At 43.1% G+C, this 22,939-nt stretch overlaps 1 protein-coding gene across 6 annotated transcripts in view; it reads left to right on the forward strand.

Annotated features, from left to right (window-relative positions):
* RAD51B (RAD51 paralog B) overlaps positions 1-22,939 on the forward strand; it is a 560,435-nt gene that overhangs the window by 450,495 nt on the left and 87,001 nt on the right. For 2 of the 6 annotated variants that reach the window (XM_061611111.1, XM_061611110.1), the window contains exon 11: positions 5,791-6,189. The exons of 1 other annotated variant lie outside the window; for it this stretch is intronic. In XM_061611111.1, the coding sequence (XP_061467095.1) occupies positions 5,791-6,083 (293 nt within the window). In that variant the 3' untranslated portion in view covers positions 6,084-6,189. Of the gene's footprint in view, positions 1-5,790; positions 6,196-22,939 lie in introns of those variants that run through there. 3 more of the 6 variants (XM_061611108.1, XM_061611109.1, XM_061611107.1) reach the window with 3 other exon arrangements.

Here is a 22,939-nt window from a genome sequence, read left to right on the forward strand (position 1 = left end):
ATCTCTAAAATCAGCTCTGCCAAAGAGATGATTAGAAGGCAAGACGGTTGGTACAGTAACGGAGTCCTAATTCAGTTTCACTTGCCCAATACCCAATGCTCAAAGTCTCCAGAATGAAGATCTTATAAAGCTGAATTTCTCACACCCTGAGCACAGCATGCCCTTATGATAGTAGCATTGACCCTGGTGGCTTCCTGACTACTTCCTCTTGGTTAGGAGACAGAACTGTCAGCATATGATTGGAAATTACAGGGTGTTTTGGGGGGTACCTTGCTTTGTTGAAATATAGTTGTTGCTTTGTTGAAATATAGTTGCAGACTGAGTATTGACCTTCAAATATCAAAAGCCTCAGCAGTTGTAGGAAAATGATTGTCTCTACATTATGTGTGCTTGTGACTAGGAAAGTAAGACACACAGTAATAAAAATGCTGATAGGTATTGGTAATGAAAATCTAGTTCAAACACCATTAACAATCACTTAGGCAAATCAAGTATTTTCTCATTGGATAAAAGAATTTTAAAGAGATAATTTATATATTCAAGAGCCATGGATTATAGCCTGATTTTTATTACAGCTGAAACAGGATTATTGTTTTATGCATGCTATCCCCAAGCAGTAAGAGGTATAAAGTACCCTTTACAGCAGGGGTCACCAACTTTTTTGAGCCAGTGGCATATCTGGAACCTTTGAGAAAGTGCCCTGGGTACCAATCACAAAATGGCTGCCATGAGGACGTGACATAACACAAAATGGCTGTCACACCTAAAAGCGCAGAAAAAGAGATAGGGATACAAATGGTGCAGACAGACCCCACTCCATTAGCTACCCCATTAATGGGAGGGAAAGACACCTACAACAGCCACCACTACACTCATTCACAAAGAGAAGCTCTTTGAACCTCTCCTCTGTTCAGAACAGATGGGAGGATGGGTGTCTGAACCTGGCATTCAAATAAATGTGGATATGTTTAAAGGGGATTGTTAAATGTAGGAGAGGCTGAGCCAGTGCAAACAGGAACTGAGCAGGAAGAGCAAACTGTCTCTTGTGCATTGTGGATTTTTGAGGTGTTATATACAGAGACCTTTCACAGGCACCATAGGAGGTACTGATGAGCACACCAGTGCTTGCAGTAAGGATGAGGCAAAAAGTCTATGCAGTTTGCATTTAAAGCTGAATATATGAAATTCACACTTTGTGAAACAATATGAGAACTGAAACACAGCCATCCTTCGAAATTCACACTTACCTGGATTTTGTAAAGCCATTCTCCAACCAAACAATGTTTACAAAACTGTGTGTATTGGGGAAGGTATGCATAAAAATGAATATTTTAATGAAAATAACATACAAGAATACATTATATTATGAAACTGCTTGCAAAAATGGATTTATTAGGAAAAATTCACACTAAAATGCTGAAGAATTTTCATGAAGATTTAAAAAACATGCAAATTGCTGCAGAAATGTGGAGAACTGAATTTCAGATTGGAAGATTGAGAAATGGAGAGAACCGCAATTGACAGAACCTTCTGTGGGGCACTGCCTTGGCCACCCCTGCTTTACAGGACGAGTTTTCTTCAGAGGAGAGAAAACTGGAGACTACTGGAAATCTAAATTTCTCTTCAACTGAAAATGTGGTGACTGTAGTGAATACTACATTGGGATCAAATCCCTGCTCACTAGATGTCCTTAGGTAACCCACTACCTGTCTGCCTAGCTTCACCTCTCTCAACAATCCTTCCTCTATGTCTCCCAATGGTCCTTGCAATTTAAAAACCTTCTTCTCCATATATTCTTTCATGAAGAGGGGAATGGGCTCCTTCTGAGAGGAAGGGCAGGATGGATACATATAAAGAATGAATGCATGCATGAAACTGCTACTATGTTCTGAGTTGTGTGGATTTTCCTAGGACCCAGGGGCTTTGATGCTGCATGTGTCTGTAAAGGGAAAGAAGGGACTAAGATAGTTAGCATGGTATAGTATAAATGTTTTTGTACTATATTTATTAGTGATTATACAGCCACAAGAGTAGCTGTATACAGTAGTCAGCATGGATTTTTCGCATTCCATGATGTTAAATTGAAAGAACCTCCCATGCCATTCTGATCCTTCCTGTAAACTCATTTCAAAACAAAACCTTACAACACTTATAGTCCTGAACTCAGAAACTCTTGCTTAACAACACTCTCAATTTTCATGGTGATACACAAAACAGTCAGAGAGAATCAAGAGTTCAAAGTGTAAAAACAGATAGAGAGAAACCAGAGTTCTCATAAGAGTTCTCATAATCTGTTGAAATTAATTAAAAATCAGCCATGTTCACAGAGTACCTGTAATCCTATTACTGACCTTGTCCCATACTCTGACCTTCATCTTCTGCAGTTTAAAAGTTTAAAAAATGCCTGGCTGATTTTTAATTAATTTAAGAAATTTTGGCTTGAACTCAATGATAATGTCAGGCATGCTCAGTAAGAACAAACAGTCAGTGTTCTACAAGCTAGATTCCCAGCTGCTGGGCTTGGCTAACTAGGGGGCCACTCCCACACCAGACTTTAATGTCATGTGAGACAGTCATGGCTTTCCCCAGAGAATCCTGGGAAGTGTAGTTTGCGAAGGATGCTGAGAGGAGACTCCTATTCCCCTGACAGAGCTCCAGTGGCCAGAGTGGCTTAATAGTCAGCCGCTCTGATTGAAGCTCTGTGAGTGGAACAGGGCATCTCCTTGCAACTCTCAGCACCCTTCACTAACTACACTTCCCAGGATTCTTTGGGACAAGCCATGACTGCCTAAAGTGAAATAACAGTCTGTTGTGGATGTGGCCAGTGAGAGCTTTGGTTTAAATTTGAGTGGGAAACTACATGTGCCTGCTGTAGAATAAAAAGGTGGAGGAAAACCTGAAAAAGAATGATACTGTTCACAATTTCCTTTTGGAAAGGACAGGGGCTTCCCCTCTGCCCATTGCCCACCCACCCAATCTTCTCCTCTCCCCTTCCTGCCCTCCTCCTCCCTCCTCCCCTCCCCTAGGTCAGTTTCACCTATCCTAAGCATGATTGCCCTCCCCTCCCCCTCTTCCTCCCCCATGGTTAGTTTTAACTATCCTAGGACTATGACCTGGGAGACCAGGGTTCAAATCCCCACACAGTCACGAAGCTCACTGGGTGACCTTGGAACAGTCACTGCCTCTCAGCCTCAGAGGAAGGCAATGGTAAACCACCTCTGAATACCACTTACCATGAAAACCCTATTCATAGGGTTGCCATAAGTTGGAATCGACTTGAAGGCAGCTCATTTCATTTTCAAGCACGATTGCACAGGAGTAAATCCTATTGAACTCAAAAAGCATGCAAATGATCAAATAAATGATTTGGGCTGACTGCAGGTGTCGCCACCACTCACCATATGCTCAGAGGCACGTTACCAAATTTTTCCAAGCTACACAGGAAGTGGATTGGACTGTGAAAGACCAACCCAAATTGTGTTTGCATTTTGACAAATTTGTGGAGCAGTACAATATCTCAGCAAAGAGGTCAGGTCTCCTGCTCCCCTGGTGCATTCACTATAGCTGCCCAATTTCCCTGCTTTTTAAAGTTGGATAGAAATATCTGTGGGCTATAGGTACGTTCTTAAACCACAGGGTTTTTTGCCTATTAGTGAATCTATTAATATAAGAGAACACCCTGTACATAAAGAGCAGGACTCAGCTGAATGCAGCATGCACAATCTTCTGTGTATGCCTTATTAAAATAATGTCTGTTAAGCAAAAACAATTTTCTGAGGAGGAGACATTCCTGGAGGATGGTTCCCAACTATATTTATAAGAATTTCTGCAGGAGTTCCCTAACACATATTTATTTATTTTATTTATTTATTTATTAAATTTATATACCGCCCGACTAGCGATAGCTCTCTGGGCGGTGAACATAAAATAGTATAAAAATACAATGAATAACAAAATAATATTAAAATACAATCAACAATACAATAAACATTTTTAAAATTAGATCAATGTAACTTAAAATGCTTCAGAGAATAGGAAGGTTTTGACCTGGCGCCGGAAGGAGAGCAGAGTCGGGGCCAGGCGTACTTCCTCAGGGAGACTGTTCCATAAGACCTAGTTGTTATTGTGACTGTCTAGACACCTTTTAGCATAGAATATAAACGCTCTTACAAGGAGGAAGAGCCTGTCATTTGGTTGTATGAAGCCACCCTGGACCCAAGTCTCATGCAACTGGCTGTTGCTGCAGGGTAAGCTAGGTTCTCCCTTCCACGACTGCTGTGGAAAAACCCAAGCAGCCAATTGTTTCAGATTTCCCCTTCCTCTCATTTTCAGTTTTCCACGCATCTTCTTTGTGAAAAACTATGGGACATATGCCATCTCCTGTCCTTTATTCCAGGTTATTGTGAACCAACTCACTGAATCTCCCAAAGTGCATCTTAAGTTTCCAAAAGAAGGACTAGCGTGAAGCCAAAATGGACCTTTCACCTGCTCCACTGGCTTGGTGCTTTGGGTGCCTAGCATTGACCTGTCCTGGCCTCTGGCCTCTGACCCCTCCTTCTGACCCTGCTGGATTATTCCTGCTGCGCCTTTTCCAAGTCAAGGCCCCTCGGCAGTGGCTTTAGTGTCAGGGGCAATGGTGAGACCAAATAAGAAAATCTCTCCTAATGACTTGCTATTGTTGAGGGGCGTAATCAATACTCTGGGTGCCAAGTCAAAGTGGCAGAGGAGAGGAACTTTAACTCTGTGTATGCTGAAGTCTGCTTTTTTAGAAGGGGAAAAGAGATGTTAGTTAAAACAGAGGATCAATTCACAACTCAACACTGTTCTAAGATGAAGGATAATTCGTGTGAGTGATTCTGACAGTCTGGGTATCATTGTAAACGTATTGCATATATGTGTCCATCTTGCTTTCTAACAGACTTATTTATTGCATGTTGTAGCTTGTCAGGAAGCAAGGCTCTGGCATCACACTCTGTATCTGCATGTGTATCTAGACATAGCGTGCTTTCCTTCCTGTAATATTGAAATTGTTGCTCAGTGGTGGGGTGGGGAAAGTAAATCCTAATTCTTGCAAGAAGCAGATGAGACAAGATGTGCCTGGGCTTTATTACTTCAGGCTGCAGGTGAGGGCTTCCATAAATAAATACTCCTCCCTATAAAAACAATCATCTGCGTATAGAAAAGTAAATGTAAAGGAACAGGGCTCTAGCCTAGCCTTCTCCCTAAAAGCCACTTTTCTATGTGTAAGGATTTTTTTAAAAAAATGGAAGAGCAGTCGATCATATGAGCCTCCATCTGCAGACCAAACCCAGGCCTACCATCTTATCAGCTGTAAGAAATAGCTACAGTTGTTTTATTAGAAAGGAGGTAATTTCTACTCTTCATGCTGGGGCTTCTGATGATGAATCACCTGTTTATGGGATGGTGGAGGACCTTTTTGGCCTGGCAGCCCAGATCTTTATCTCCCCCCACCCTGCAGGCCATCTTTTACATGTGGGCAGGACGACTCACCTGTCAAAGGTGGCTGGGGGTGAGGGAAGAGAGAACAGCCAAGCAGGATTGAACTCTCCATGCATCCACTGATACATGGGGAGGTCAGCCTGCTTTCTGCAGGGTCTGAGTGCATCAGCAAGTTGTCCACAAGTGTGAAAGAAGGCTATAGTCTTCTCTACATGCTCTAACATAGGGCCTTCATCTTCCAAGCAGGCTGTTCCTTCCTCTTTGACCTGGTTTTACTATACTTTCAGTCCAGACTGTATCAGTGTTTCTCTTGATATCATTTGTCTCTAGATCAGCTATTCCCAACCTGGTGTCCTCCAGATATTTTAGACTACAACCTCCATCAACACCAACCAGCAAAGTCTTTTAATCCAGATGGTCCTCTATTTTCAACGGCTGCCTACAAGCCATCCAGTTTCTTTCACGCGTCTGCTAATACTTCGTGTCTGGTAAAACTGGTCCTGACATTGTGTGGATACTACTACTTTTGCTATTCTGTGATTGCAAGTGGGAGATGGGGGAAGAGAGTGCCCAGCCAGTCAATCAGAGGCCTCAGTGAGCGGCTGGCTTTGTTTCTTTTTTGACTGGAGTAGTGGCAGCTACATACCTCAGGGATGGGAGATGTGAGAGGATTACAATCAGAGGAGGACAGTGGATGAGCGCCTCTCTCCACACTTAGCATATGGTGTGTGGCAGCAAAGAACATGAAGGGGGTATCTCTGTGTATGCTGGAGCTTCTCCTCCTAGCGGCCTCATTTCATGTCTCTCTAGCACAACAAACAAAACACTGCGTCTTATATTAAAATTCCAGTTACTTGGGCCTTCAGACTGGGAGAGGATATTTCAGATGGGTTCTTCCACACCACCAACAAAAGGACACACATGACGCATCCAATGAATGAAACTTGCCCCACCTAAATGCTCCCTTGTGCTGCAAAATTATTTAAGGCCAACCCTGGTGCCAAGCAAGAGTTCTTTGAAAATGTCAATAAGGATGGGGATAGGAGTGACGTTATGCACTTGGACAGCACCTTTTATAGATAAGTAACTGGTTGAAGAACAGGAATCAGAGAGTATGAGTAAACAGTGATTTACTCAAAGCCACACAGTGACCTTCAGTGCTTGGTGGGGATTTGAAGTTGATTGTCCTATGGCAGCACTGACTGTAAAAAGTACTCTCAACTATTTGGTGTCATCAGCAAATTTGGCCACCTCACTGCTCACCCTTCATTCCAGATCATTTATGAACAAGTTAAAAAGCACCTGTCCCAATACAGATCCTTGGGGAACCTCACTTCTTACATCCCTCTGTTGTGAGAGTTGTTCATTTCTCTCTCAACTCAACTTATATCATAGAGTTGTGAGGGTTATGTATTTTCATCACACACAGAGTTAGACACACATATTTCCTATTGCATGACAGACCTTTTCAGAAAGGAGGGCTAGAAGCAGCAATTTCCTTAGAGACTATCACCGTCTCTTTGAGGTAGTGCTGAGCAGAACACAAACAGGATGTATTATGAATTGTTGGCATTTGAGTTAGTTTCTCAGTGGAGTGTAGGAGGACAGCAAACATCTGAAAACTGGGGACTAGAATTGCTGAAGCAATTGTCTCCATCTAGTGTGACAAATTTTATTCCTTCCCTTCCCCCTAGTGCAGCAGTCCCTGAGTGTGCCAGCTGGAGGAGTAAGAGGTTAGGCCCAAAGACTGAATATGTGTATTCATTCATATTTATGTGCTGAGATCAAACATGGCTCTATTTGATTCAGATATATTGGACTCTGAATTTAAAATTTGGGGGGGGGCAGTTTTTACAGTTGTGCTTGACTAGCTCCTGTGGTAATTATAAGAATTATCTGGTTTCACTAACCATATGGGATTCTTAGATCCTCTTTTCAGTACTACTGTAAGACTTTGGTCACTTTTCATAATTACTCTGTTTCATCATACAAATCATGTGAGGCTCACTAACAAGCTCCCCTGCTGAAAGATAACTGCTGAAAGCACAGTTGGGGCTTCCAGATACCAGTTTTTCCACTAACCATAGGCCACATTCACATCATACATTTATTCCACTGTTATTCCATTTTAAACAGTCATTGCTTCCCCCAAAGAATCCTGGGAAGTGTAGTTTGTGAAAGGTGCTGAGGGTTGTTAGGAGACTCCTATTCTCATCACAGGGCTACAACTGTCGGAATGGTTTAACAATCAGTCCCTCTTCCCAGAGAACTCTGAGGACTGTAACTCTGAGGGGAATAGGGGTCTCCTAACAACACTCAATACCCTTCACAAACTACAGTTCTCAGAATTCTTTGGGGGAAGCCATGACTGTTTAAAGTGGAATAAATATATGGCATGAATGTGGGCATAGTTCCAACCAGGACAAGAAAACAAAGTGCCTCAAAGAACAGGAACTGTCTGGCAGAGCAGTTTGGCACACTATTGTGCCTGGTTTGACACTACCGCTCGTGTGTCATCTGTGCATTTTCTCTTGCTCATCTACTGGATGAGGAGAAATCTGCATTGGGATCATCAGAATCCCCATGTGGCTTTCAGGACAATGATTCAGTGCATCTAGGGCTTGAAACACATCTGTCTGGAAGCTGCACCAGCCAATGGTTTTGCTGATGAGTAGATTTACTGACAGATCAGATCCTGTTTTGTTTATATTACTCTATTAAATTATTTTTATGATTTAATATCATGAGGTTGCCACATTTCATTAAGTAATCTGTGAACCCTTCCGTGGGAATTAATCTGCTCTCATTCAGGAAAAATGGTTGGACCAGGCTTGATGCACATCAGTCCAAGCAAACCTTGCCTGATCAAAATTGCAGACTAGTAGACTAAGCCATGCTTTAAAATTCCAGTGCAAACCTTAGTTTTTAAAGATCTCTGTCTTCAACTTGCACCTTGCATTCACTCTTGTTCAGAAACATACACGTTAATGTGCTGGTAGACACATTCACACACTCACTCTTGTTCTCTCTTACACATACATACACTGAAGACCTGGTAATGGTTCACACAGTATTTTTCTGAAATATCTATAGTTGGCAAGAATTGCTGATGACTGTATTTGTGACCCGCCATATTTTACCTACATTTTCCCATTAAATGCATTCCAAAATATGGCAGGAACAGAAATGTAGGGCTACAGTGACATCAATATTAATGGATTCCCAGTGCCTGCACAGAATTTGCTTTTCCCTCCCTTCTTTCTAAACACTTCTAAGTAATTGCAGCTCTCTAGTCCTCTGCTTTAGGCTCTGCAGAAAGGGAAAGTTGAGGGTGCTTTCTGCATACTGGTTCAAAACTTGCCTCCTACCATACATTTGGAGAAAGAAACAGAAGCACATATCTTTCTAAAACAACACTTTTATTGAAACATTTTACAAAAGCCTTAACCAGGTTTCAAAAAAGGTATGCAAAAGAACAAAATAATTTAACATGGATTACTTATAGCACAGTCCTATGCATGCTGACTCAGAAGCAAGCCCCACTGAGTTTAATGGAGCTTATTCCCAGGTAAGTATGTGTAGAATTCCAGGCTTATACTCTGCGAAGATAGTAAAAAGATATGAGATATGTAACAAATTCTGTTTCCCTTTCTGGTCTGGCTTCCCACAAAAACCTAATATCCTAACTTCTCCAATAACTGTAGATTTCTTTAATTACTGTCTCTTGCCCACAGCTGACTTTGCCAGTATGAGTTCTGGGGTCAAATTCAGGGACAGAAAATGTTCCCCCTTTCTCCCTGCTAAACTGTTTGACAGAGGAGGTAAATGGGTGCTTTCTTCAGGCATATAGATGGGTTGCCCAGAGAGATGAGCTACCAGAATCCTCCTCTGTTCTATCATAGAATTGTCACACTCGCACTTCTCTCTAGCTCTGGTTCTGCTTCCTCCTCTAACCATCCCGTGGCCCCTTGTTTTCTGCCTCCCTCAAACATGGCATTGTGACTCAGAACTGCTGCAGGCACACCACAAAAGGGGTTGTGGGGGAGCCGAGGAGAGCAGCAAGCAAGTGGAAAGCACACATCTCCATCTTGCCATGAGAAGTTGTTCTCCCAGAATAGGGGAAGTTCAAGCTCCTGATGCAGGGCAAGCGTGTATACACCATGACTTAAGAAGTGTGGTAGAAGCCGTTATTTTCCTGCAAGCAGAAGCTGGAGAGCTGGCACTCAAGTGGCCTTCTGACCTGTGCACTTGTGGAAAACATAAACTTACATCACACTGTACAATTGATGGCATAGACACTTTTTCTGCATTGCAGAGTTTAATTCCACCTTGGTAAAGCAGAGTAAGATTTTCCTCAAGAGTTGTAGTTAATGAAATTAAGAACATGTCCTAGGCCATTGCTCTTAGCTCTTGGAAATGTGTTTTAAAAGTTCTTGGCTTTCCATCGGTTTTTAGCTATTGAAGGTTAAAGTCCAGGTCCCCTTCATTTGATTTACTTGGATTCGCTTAAAGCAGTAAGATGGGAAAATTCCATTCTGCCTATGTGGGTATTTAGCAAGCCCTTATTGCTACAGAACCCAGTTATCGCTCTTTAAAAAAAACACAGAATTATCAGTAGCAATCTCTCTTTTTCTTCCTTCCCCTGCAGGGGGCTAGTTCAAAGGGTTCTTTTCCTCGATGGATTCCATAGAAGAGCTGAGATTGGATGTAATTCATCCCCCAGTAATTTACGTTGCTTAACAGAAAATGAGAAGAGCGGGGTGTAATCAGTTGTTATTTTTACAGTATATGCAAGTATCAGTATTCCTTGCTCCCTCTGCTGGCTTTGCTGGAACTTGTTATGTAACAAATCGATTCCATGCTAGTGCTTTGCTGATGAGCAACCGGGAGATGTTTTGGCAAGATTAGGTGTTGCATAAGCTGCTGCTGATGTTTAAAGGAAAACTGCTATGTATGTTAATTGCAGCTCAAATCAAAACATGGGGGTGGAGGAATCAATGTTTGCCAGATGGAAAATAATGTAGAAATTGTAATATTCCCATGTTAATGCAGTCACAAATTCAGCAAAGTAGGAAAACGTTAAACAACAGGGAAGGCTTTCTATTTTTTTCTGTGTTCCTGTGGTATTCTTCATACTGTGATATTTGGCATTCAAAACTGAGTCTTCAGTGGTTGCTATCCTCCCTTCAGATTTCTTTTTATCCAAATAGCATTGTATGAGAAGGCTCTTATTCTTAACTTGCCAGTGTCAATGTTTAGTAATCAGCACGGTTTATTTATTCTCTTCAGACATGCTTTTCCTTTCCTATAAGCTTCTCAGAGCAGCTTCAACCAGGAGAGAGAGCTGTGTTGTGGAGAGGATGCAAAGTTCCTCGCAGTTCGCGTTTCTGCATAACAAATACTATTCCCCCACTTCATCATGGCCATACAATGGTGTTGTCCACAAACTGTCCCTGCTTTGAGAATTGTATCTTACCAGCATGTGGAGAGCAAAGGGAGAGGTGAATATCCATTCTTTTTTTCTTTCTTTGGCATTATGCTGAAGTGTAGAAGAATGAAGTGTGAGATGTTGTTTCTTCTGTTCAACCCATTTTGACATCTCCTTTGAACCATTCTTAGACATTTATCTCCCATGTTAGTGGCTAGAGGCTGGTGTTTGAATAGCTGTAGATCCTGTGTGAATTTGTAGATGGTGTCTAACAGTTCTGTGCCTGTAAATTCAACAGCAGAAGAATGCAATTCATTTCAGTCCCATCAGTGGCACAGTAACAGATCTTGGAATTGCTATGCTCATGGCTTCCGTCTGAGCTCTGGCCTTTCTGGAACACACCAAGGGCAGATTAGAGGCTCTCTTGGCAGGGAAGGGGTATGGTCCCCTACAGTGCAATATCCCACAGGTTTTTTTTTTCCTGGGTAGGAATGGCATGTTGCTGGGATAGTGGGGTAGAGCTGGATAATCCCAACTAAAGCAAATATGTAGGGTTTGGCTGGCTCATCTGCTGGAAACCCGTTTGTACCCTTCACGCTTCTTGCTGATATCGCTGGTGTATGTCAAAGACACAGGCTTTGGGGGAGAGGTAAATTCTGTCTACAAATAATAATAATAATAATAATAATAATAATATTTAATTTGTTTGTCGCCTATCTGGCAATTAGCCACTCTAGGCGACGTACATTAAAAGAGATAAAATACAATAACAGATGTAATCACATTAATAACAATAGGTAAAATACTGGACAGTCATCAATACATATAAAAGCAATTATAATAACAACATACGATAAATGACAGAATCATGGTGATTTACCCAATGACCTCAAAGGCTTGCTGGAATAGCCACGTCTTCAGGGCCTTGCGGAATACATCTAGGGAAGGGGCATGTCGAAGATCGAATGGGAGGGAGTTCCAGAGAGTGGGGGCCACCACAGAAAAGGCCTTCTCCCTAGTACCCACCAACCTAGCTGTTTTGGTTGGAGGGATTGAGAGAAGGCCTTGTGTGGCTGATCTAGTTTGGTGGCGGTGGAGGCGCTCTTTCAGGTAAGCTGGGCCAAAACCGTACAGGGTTTTAAAGGTTAAAACCAACACCTTGAATCGGGCCCGGAAAACAACCGGCAGCCAGTGTAGGTCAAACAACACTGGCGTGATGTGATCCCGTCGGCGGCTGTTGGTAAGTAAGCGCGCCACCGCATTCTGTATAAGCTGTAATTTCCAGGTCGTTTTCAAGGGTAACCCCACGTAGAGCGCATTACAGTAGTCCAATCGAGAGGTGACCAGGGCATGCACCACGAGCGGGAGCTGTTGAACAGGGAGGTAGGGTTGCAGCCTACGTATAAGGTGTAATTGATACCAAGCTGCCCGGCTCACAGCCGAAATCTGAGCCTCCATGGACAGCCTGGAATCAAGAACAACCCCGAGGCTGCGGACCTGGTCCTGTAGGGGCAACTTCACCCCACCAAATACCAGGTCAACATCTCCTAACCCTCCCTTGTCTCCCACAAGTAGTACCTCGGTCTTATCAGGGTTCAACTTCAACCTGTTCCTGCCCATCCATCCACTCATGGATTCCAGGCACTTGGACATGGTCTCCACAGCCCTCTCTGGTGAAGATTTAAATGAGAGATAGAGCTGAGTGTCATCTGCATATTGGTGACACTGCAGCCCAAATCTCCTGATGATCTCTCCCAGCAGCTTTACATAGATGTTAAATAGCATGGGAGAGAGGATAGAACCCTGTGGCACACCACAATTGAGAGGCCAAGGGTCTGAAACCTCGTCACCCAATGCTACCTGTTGGCGCCTATCAGAGAGAAAGGACTGGAACTACCGTAAAACCGTGCCTCCCAATCCCAAACTCTCCAGGCGATCTAAAAGGATACCCTGGTCGACAGTATCAAAAGCCGCTGAGAGATCCAGGAGGACAAGGAAGGTGAATTCTCCCCTATCCAGTGCCCTCCTCATATCATCTACCAGAGCGACCAAGGCTGTTTCAGTTCCATGTCCAGTCCTGAAACCCGATTGGTATGGATCTAGATAATCCGTTTCATCTAAGTGTGTCTGCAACTGATTTGCCACCACTCTCTCAATGACCTTGCCCAAGAATGGTAAGTTTGAAATTGGGCGGAAGTTGTTTAAAATCTGGGGATCCAAGGAGGACTTCTTTAAGATGGGTTTAATAATAGCCTCCTTGAGGGCTAGTGGCATAACACCCTCTTGCAAGGATGCATTAACCATTGCCTTGATCCCCTCACCCAATCTCTCTTTGCAGCTCATAAGGAGCCACGATGGGCAAGGGTCATTTAGACAAGTGGTAGGCTTTACAGATGAGAGCACCTTGTCCACATCCTCAGCAGGAAGAGGCCGGAATCTATCCCATTTGACCGGTTTGCAACTGGTTAACTCTAGCTCACTCACTGTATCCACGGCACACGGAATCGAGCTCCTCAGGTGTTCGATTTTATCACCAAAGTGCTTTGCCAATTTGTCACAGGAGGCCTTAGACTGTTCCAAGGGTTCCTGAGCAACTGGACCGACCAGGCTTCGGACCACCTGGAACAACCTCTTGGGACAGCACTCAGCTGATGCAATAGAGGCAGCAAAGAATTCCCTCTTTGCTGCCCTTACCGCCACTTGGTAGGCAGCTATTGCTGCTCTAACCTGTGTCCGAGCATCTTCGGAGCGCGACTTCCGCCACCGGCGCTCTAGTCGTCTCACCTCCTGTCTCAAAGTACGCAACCGTGGTGTGTACCATGGTGCTACTTGAGTTCTATTCAGGGCTAGAGGACGTTTCGGAGCCACTCGGTCTAACGCCCCGGCGATCCTCTCATTCCACTCCATCACCAGGGCATCGACCGGGCGACCTTCAGCAGGTTCCAATTCCCCAAGCGCTGTCAGGAAACCATATGGATCCATCAGGCGCCTGGGGTGGACCATTCTAATAGGACCTTTTCCCCTGCAGAGGGCGTGCGGCATCGAGAGATCCATCTTTGCCAGATAGTGGTCTGACCATGACACAGGGGTTAAAGAATTAGCCCCTAACTTCAGCACACTACCCTCCCCTCCCGGGACAAATACAAGGTCAAGAGTATGACCGGCTACATGGGTGGGCTCAGTATTACTAAGGCGCAGTTCCCAGGAAGCCATGGTTTCCAGGAAATCCCGAGGAGCTCCAGTGAGAGTGGTCTCAGCGTGTATGTTAAAGTCACCCAGAACTAACAGCTCCGGGGACAACATTCGCACGTCTGAGATCACCTCGAGCACCTCGGCCAGGGAGTCTGCCGTGCAGCGGGGCGGGCGGTACACGAGTAGGATCCCTAAACTGCCCTTCGAGCCCAACCTCCAGTACATACAATCAACAAAGCTAGTCCCACGAAGGGGAGGTCTGGCAAAGAACAACGACTCTCAATAAATAACTGCAACTCCCACTTCCCGCCTTCCGACCCTCGGCTGCTGTGCGTAACGGAAGCCTGGTGGGCACACAGCCTCAAGAATAGAAGCTGAGGCTTTGTCCAACCAGGTCCCCGTAATACATGCCAGGTCTGCACATTCATCCAAGATCAAATCATGAATGATAGATGTTTTTTGTGCTACAGACCTGGCATTACACATCAGCAGTCGAAGGTCAGTAGGAATCCTGCGTCCCCCAGCTTCCTTCTGGTTCTGGACAGACCTGGAACAAGGGATGGATATTATGTATCTATCCCTTGTTCCTCTCCGTTGACATGGTCTGCCCCCAGCACCATTCCAGCGCCTGCCACCCAATCTTGTTATACTTTGGCCCCCAACCCCTCCCTCCTCTTCCCTCCCTGGTTTACACATGCCCCTATCTCCTCCGCAATCAATCAACAAGCCCAGTTGAAAAGGTCAAAGATGTTGTAAAAAATATTAAGGGATGGGTAATCAGTCCAGTAGGGTTAGTCAGTCCTTCCAATCATGTGACTACATATACATAAACAATCATTCAATACCTTCATACCACAAAACAACCAATCATACAACATTCACACCACACTAATCCATGCACACATGTACACAACACAACCAACATTAAAATTAGTCCTCTTCCAACATACAACAGCATAACAACACTTCAGTAGCAGCAGCAGACGGCACCACGCCCACACGAGCAGCACCGTGCCCGGGTACTCCACTGGCGGCAGGACCGGCATGCAAGCAGGTAACGACAGGCGATGGCACGACCACAGCGTCTGCAGGAGGTGCTGTCCTTCACAACGTTCTCCTGCCACTGCCGTCGCCGCCAGCCAGGCCGTAATGACAGCCTGGTCTCCTCCAGCGATGCTCTCACCACCGCCAGGCCAGGATGCCTCCTCCAGCGATGCTCTCACCACCGCCAGGCCAGGATGCCTCCTCCAGCGGTGTTCTCACCACCGCCAGGCCAGGAAGTCTCCTCCAGCGATGCTCTCACCACCGCCAGGCCAGGATGTCTCCGGCAGGACTCCACACTCAGCCGCTCCGTGTGGCGCTCTCTCGCCGCCGCCACTCCACGCCAGCCACCCAGAGCCGCGCCCAGAGCCTAACCAGCCTATCAGCTCTCCTGTTGGGCTATATTCAATCAGCGTCCTCCTCCACTCAAGACTGCTGAATCATAGATAACAAAGCATGGCCTACAGAGGCCTCTCACAAGCATTCATCAGCAGTATTCACCCAACAGGGTGGAACCAGCTCAACAGTCAAAGTAGATGATAAACTTAAAATATCTTTTTGTCTTTTTCTTCTTAGTTCCACAGTGATTTAGTTATAGTGTGGGTTAACTCCTATGATGTTCCTTTCTGAGTTGTTTTCGGTTGCTCTCAATAGCAACCCCGGCTCTGAGCTGCTCTAAGCTGCTGTAGACGACCAACAAAGAGAATGTTCTCAAGATAATATAAAATCATTCTACTGAAAGTGGTGGGGATCATGCTAGTGTTTGAATTTGACCTCATGTTTGTGTGAATCTGAATTGGTTAATTCACATTGGTAAGATTTATTAAACCGAGAGGCACCTTCATGATGATCCAGATGATCCAATGTCCTCCTGTTCTCAGTCAGAGTAAAAGTCAGTTGCAGAGAAGCAGATGGAGAAGACATTAAGAGGTACATGCAAGGGCAAAAGGGGGAGGTTCATACATGCAAGCATATGATTTTTCCTTATGGATGCTTATGGGGGGGGGGTTTCTTCCAAGAAATAGGCTTGTCTTTTAAAAAAGCAAACATTCCCTTGTGATGTCCCTCTAAGGATCTCACAGCTAATATAGTTTTATAAACAGTTTGTAATGTCATGTAGAAACCTCTAAAAGCACTCTCTTTATAAACAATGCTTCTGTCTCACATTTCCTTGCATTTTCCTCTGCAATGCTTGAAGCATTAGCCTTCAAATAGGATCCCTGTTGTGGTGGATTCATCTGCTGCTTTGAGTTGCCTTCATGTGATCATGGCCACAATCCAGATAGCTCAGTTACATGTGCCCAAGGGCTTCTGCTTGCTCAGCAAGGCTCTTTTTTTTCCTTTGAAAAGCAGCCCCAGTTCCACAAAATGCTTTTGAAACTCTCCCAATTTCCAAAAACAGCTATGTAGGAGAGCTGTAGAAAAAGGCAAAAAAGTCAGAAGCCTCACTAGGCGTGTGTAAGTAATTGTGCAGGTTTGTGGATTATAGCTTTTAGACAGAACTTGGATAGAACTGGTGTCGTCAATGAGGAACTGAGAGCAACTCTAGCCACCCAAATCTTAATGAGTTAGCTGCCACACTAAATTTTTATATGCACTGCAAATGTTTTATATGCTAACGATGAGATCCTTATCCTGCTGTTATGATTTTATGAAGAAGAGTAAGTTAGGACTCTGAATTAATTAATTTGATGCCAGCTGAAACATTGTGATTGCTGGCTTCGATAAAACTCGATAAGAATAAAGACCACATTCCCACAAGGAACCATGGCTCATAGGCATAGAATGTTTTACTTGTACTAGCCAAATTATTCATCAGCTGTGGATCACTTTTGGAGCCCTGGTGCACGGAGCTGGCAAGAAATGGACCATAATTGTCCTCTGATTCAGCATCCTTTCTCCTTTCCTTCTTTGTACATGTGACTGAAGTCTGTTGAAATTGGGAAATTCTGTTGGCCGTATTGGTAGTGATTTCATCCATAATTTGTTAGCACTAGAGCTTTTCTGTCATAATCTCTTTGCAACATCAAAAGGTTTGTATCTGGGGTGCAAAGTTTAATCATTTTGACCAGAAATCAAGAATTCTTTGATTGTAACTGGAGCTGCTGCTTTACTCTTTTTCCAGTTTGTTTTATCCATGAAACAGGGCAACACTAGTTCCTGTTGATATAAAACACTGAGCACCACAGTCTGGAAGCATCTTTAGAGGCCATGGGTACTTATGCTGAGATAGCTGCTTATGTTCTATAGTTCTAGTCATATATATATATATATATGTTTGGCTGTGAACATATAAAATAAATAACAGACATGAATGGAATGGCTGAGAAATGAGTTTGTTTTCAAATGTAAGATGAGAAAAGGCCCTGGGGTAGATTTACACAAGTAGTGTACCTGGTAATCACAGACTCCCCCCTCCCCCTAAGCTTCTTTCCTTTTGATAGGTACTGTTTGCAAGTGATGAAAAGCCTTTATCTGCAATAATTGAGCATCTTGGAAGGCTCAAGTGAACAGGTTAAATGAAAAACAGGTTTGCAAGTTCTAAGTAGAAATGAAGTACTGAGTACCAGGCCTATCTCTTATGTTCCTTCTCAGAGGAAAAGTGGTAGATTGTTTAAAATCCTTTGAAATGTAGGCAGTTTGCTGATACCAGCTGACTTAGAATTTGGGCATAAACATCATTCCATACAGCAGTCATTTTATAAAATACAAAAGACTGTTTGGGAATGACAGCAGAGTTCTACACTGATTACTTTCTCATAGGGAGGCTCGGAGGGTGGTGACAAGATCTAGGGCCTTCTCAGTGGTGGCCCCCGAATTGTGGAACAGTCTCCCCGAAGAGGTGCGTATGGCGCCGACATTGTTGTCCTTTCGGCGCTAGGTTAAGACTTTCCTCTTTGCTATGGCGTTTTAATATGTAACTTGTTTTAGTTTTAAATTTTGTTGTAATTGTTTCTGATTTCTTGTTTTTACATATGTTTATACTGTATTTTATTATGAGATTTTGAGATGTTTTTGTATTTTTATATTTTGTTGTACACCGCCCAGAGAGCTAATGCTAGTCGGGCGGTATAAAAATCTAATAAAATAAAAAAAAATAAAAAAATAAAAAAATTCTCCAATACTTTAATGTTCTGGATCTCGCATATTCACTTTCTAACCAATTCATGGTGTTACCCACAGTCTCTAGCCCAGTATCCTGACTTGAATCAATTATCCAATTTGAGCAGGACCCTCCAGGTTTGAGTGAGACCTTGGCAAAATGTCCTCCGGTGGGTTCCCTTTTCTGACGGGCTTACCTGGCAGCGGTGGCAGGCACAGCTACAAGCAGCACAAGCTGGCTAGGAACTGCCATTTCAATTTCCCACAATGTCCACAGGGTGACATTATACTGGAGCATTGTGGGAAATTAAAATGGCCCCTAGACCCAGACACTTAAGGCACTGGGCCAGAAATCTTTTTTTAAAGGGTCCCCCAGAGCAGGCATCATTGATAGGCCCTGCCAGGACACTGCAGCCTTGGCAGCTACCCAATGATTCTGAGATGTTGGCCCTGCGTCAGAAAGTTGTATAGGGTTCTCCATTCCCTGCCATTATGAAGCTGTTTGCACTATAAACTGTTACCCTGAGGAATGAGAATCCTAATTATCAGCCACTGATAAATCCTTACCTCCATGGCTTACTTTTACAAAATAATTTTATACTTACTTGATTTGTGATGCAGCATCACATGTTCCTTACACATTGTTGGAAATTATTATTGATATGCCAAATTATAATTGATCTTGATCTTCTCATTGACATTTTCAGTTGTAACGAAGATTTTTTCAATGGTTTAGTAGGGATGTTATGTAAAAAAAGTGGATTCTTTTTGTTGTTTTTGAATTTGCTTCACACAGGAGTTATACAGGCCAGCCCCTCAAACTCTTCCTGTGTGAAAGCAATGCCAGGTGCTCAAAGTGCAGACAAAAAATAAATAAACTGTCAAGAAGGGTATATTCCCAAAGTCAATGAAAAAGAAATGTGCATGAGAATGAAACTCTGAGTAGTTTCAGCCCAGACCTAAATTATGTCCACAATCTTAGCCCTGTTTGCCATATGTAAGGATGCAGTTCTGATGCATTATAACATAGCTAACAAGATTGTCCTCTCTTAACTGCCATACTTCTCAGCATTCTGCCTTTTGCTTGCATTTTGGACCCTTTTCCAGTTTCAGTGTCTAGTTAAGTTGCTCACATAAGTAGCTCCAGAGTGCACTGTGCACCCCATATGAACATGGAACACAAACAGTTCCCCACCTCTTTCCCACTTACAAAGTACAATCCCATCTTTATTCTGTGCTTCTTCCAGTGTGTAGTGCAGTCCCCCTGGACACGTTTCTGGTGTTCACACAGAGACCTGTTAAACACAGAGGGTAAGAGCCTTGTTCCTGCTCTGCTAAATAATTGCGTTTTATTGACTGCATAGATTTATGAATGGACAAGAAGGAATAAAAGATATATACATTATCTAAAGAGAAGTCCATATTGGGATTCAGTTCTCCATTGAGAAATTAATGGATCCCAACCACACAATACAGCTTTCAGCTAACTACCCCGTAATTCATCTTCACAGTCTTCCATCAGCTTCTGTTTCCATTGCTTCAAGTTCTGCATGGAAGGGAAGAGCTAGGAGTTTGCTGTGCTTCAGACTTGCCTGATCAGGCATAGCGAAAGAAGGGAAACACCTTAGACATGTGGTGACTCTTTCCTACCTCTCCTCTTCTCTCATAGGCTCTGCCTGCTGCAGACACATTGCCTGCTTTACCTCCACACTTCATGAATAAAAGCAAGGGTAAAATAAGCTAATACATTTCACCTGTGGGTCAGTTTGGTCACTATGAGATTCTGCCAACTCAATTCTTTTAGCCATATTAAGCCACAGCTGGGAGACAGACCCATGTTTTGGTTTGGATAGGGAAAACTGTTAAACGTCCTCTTCCCTGAGTACCACAGCTGCAACTGAAAGCACCCATGATGATGATGATTTGGTTTGGCCATCAGTGAAACGCAAAACTTGGGTTTTGCACTTCCGGACCCGCATTCTAGTGACTTTGCTGCTGTGGCCAAGGAAAGAAAAAGAGTCCAGCCCATCTTTGAGCAGTTTGCAGTGAGGGCTGTAGATGGGAGTGCTTCAGGAATTCATTCTTTGCTAATTCTGTTATGAACTGTACCTCCTGGACAAATGTGCAGAGTAGGACTCAATTATCCTTCGAAATTCACAATTTTCTAAATTTTGCAATGCATTTGTTGGCTTCAAAAATACCTGACAATACATATCGAAATTCATATTTTTGGATAAAATGAGAAATGCTTATTTTGTGAGAAAATATATTTAGAAATGCTTTTGTGAGAAAATATTTTTAAAAACATATTTAAATGTGTACTTAAATGTTAACTTTGTGAGGATTTTTTTTAAAAACAACAAAAAAATTACATATGGGATACAGAAATGAGGTGGATTTATGAATAAATACATGAAAAACTGACATGGGCTTGGAAATAGACTACTCTGTGCATCTCTGACTGTAGGGCTGTAATGGGTTTTCCGCGGCTCACAGCATATCTAATCTAATTCTGACTTGTGTCTCAGGGCAGACACCATTGCTCTACATTTTGAACTGAAGTTGAGAGTTGTGACTATTGTTGAGAAATTGGCGGGGGGTTAGTAAAAGAAGTTGAAAATGTGGATGTCAGGACAATTCTGAAAGACAGCTTCATTAAAGAAGTGAGTCTAATGGAGGTAGGTCTTGCCATACTTTTAAACTGTCAAACTTAAAAAAAAAAGTTCTCAAAGTCTTTAATAGAGAGTTTGTTTTTATTACTGTTGTACTTAATGCTGTAAAATTATAGGGCTGGGAGGAACCAATAGCCATACGTTCCAACCCACATCACAAGGCAGTTCTTCAAGAATCAACCCACTCCTATCATGTGTGCCACAACTGATCTGTTTCTCAGAATGTAAACAGTTCAGTGTATAGCTGAACATCCAATAAATCTGGTTTGGCCATGCACTTATCCCAGGGCTACTGCCATGTTTGAGGAGCCTGAACAAGGTGTACCCCTGTTACACCCTTGCAACTCAACTACTGCCCCTCTCTCAGGCAAGCTTACCCAGCTGTTACGTTAGGGCCCAAAGATGTTATGGGGAAATTAAGATGATAGCGACTCCAGTTGCCTGGCCCAGTACTCCTTTACTTAGTCAGTATAAAATAAAATAAAGTAAAATGAATAAAAGGATGCTGCTGTGTTTGTGCTGGTATTAGGGGTTTTTTTTAAAAAATGCTGTTTTAATTTATAATTGGTTTTTGTGCTTTTATTTAAATTTTGCATATAATGGTCTATAAACCATCCAGAGAACTCATTTATATGGGCAGTATTCAAATTTAATAAATGAAATGAAATCAGCCATGGTGGGTGGGCCTCTGGAAAGCTTCTCGCCCCTGATTTGCTCATGTGTCATGTGCTGGTGCTGGTCCTCACTTCCTCTGCCATACCTGTGGTTTTTCTTTATGCACTTTGAAGCCATAAATATCCACATGCATCAATACATAACAGAGCTATCTCATCCATGTTTTCTAGTGACGTTAGTGCCTGACACATTCTGATGTATATGAATATGTGAAGGTGTGTTGCTTAGGTTTACCTGCATTGTGTTTATAGAAACTCTAATGTGAGAAACTCATACGCATAACAGCAGTACATTGATAATTAGGAAAATGGAAGCATACTCACGAAGCTCTCAACCTTAATTGAGAATTATAGAACATTAGTTCTTAAACATATTGATTCTGGAGTCTGGACATGTGTTTAATACTGTCTTAAAGGAAATACAGCTTCCTGAATCATTGCCAAATTCAGCACTTAAATTCCCCTAGGAAATCTCCTGTCAAGATCACAGAAGAGATGGTACAGTCTCAACAAGTTTTGACACAGTTGTACCATGTACAATGGATACACTTGGGTTGTTTTGCCTTCTTTAGTTTAAGAAGAGCGACTACACCCATCTTGGCACACAATGTGAGGGTAAGCTGCTGTATCAGAAGCTGGCTCTGTTTCTCTCTTCTTAAAGCAGCCAGGTGGCAGAGACCATGAGCAAACCTGCCTGAGAAGCAAAGGAATGGGAGATACCCACACACCAGCAGCCTTTCCCCATCCAATCTGCCCACAATGTGCTGTTGTACACAGTCTGCAGCAAAGCAGGGGAATTTGGCACTGACATGGCTCAGAATAGTCATCAGATATTTAAAACAGAGCTAGAATAACAAAGGAGCCCTTTGTAGTGTGAAGCCTCACTCAAGGCCCTGCCTCCTCTCTTTTCCTTCCCCAGCTGGCTTGCAGGGGGCTGTGCACTGGCTAGTGTACACAGTGGAGTACATTCCTCTCATTTCAACATTAAACCTTTATCCTCCAGGTTGTGTGTTTGTGTGGGTGGGTGGCGGGGGGGGGGAAGAGGTATTAAATCCTTTAACTGCTGTAGCATTTATAAACCATTTTAGAAGACTTAAGAATTGCGTTCAGCTCCACTGTGATCAAACTGACTGTGCTACTCATTGAATGTGCTCCTCAGAGACAGAAACTGGGTGCATCTATTTTTAATGTGTTGTTATCTTTGCCGTTTGTAGCAAGTGAGATAGACGAAGGAATGTAAAATATCACATTTATTTCCCATCACAGTTTACTCACTGCAGCTCTTCTGACTTGGCAGTGTGAGTTTGGTCATGTTACTTTTTTTAAAGCAAAGGTGCTACACATCATTTTAGTTTACATGCTCACAAATA

The sequence above is a fragment of the Rhineura floridana genome, chromosome 2 (genome assembly GCF_030035675.1).
Source record: "Rhineura floridana isolate rRhiFlo1 chromosome 2, rRhiFlo1.hap2, whole genome shotgun sequence".
Taxonomy (NCBI): domain Eukaryota; kingdom Metazoa; phylum Chordata; class Lepidosauria; order Squamata; family Rhineuridae; genus Rhineura; species Rhineura floridana.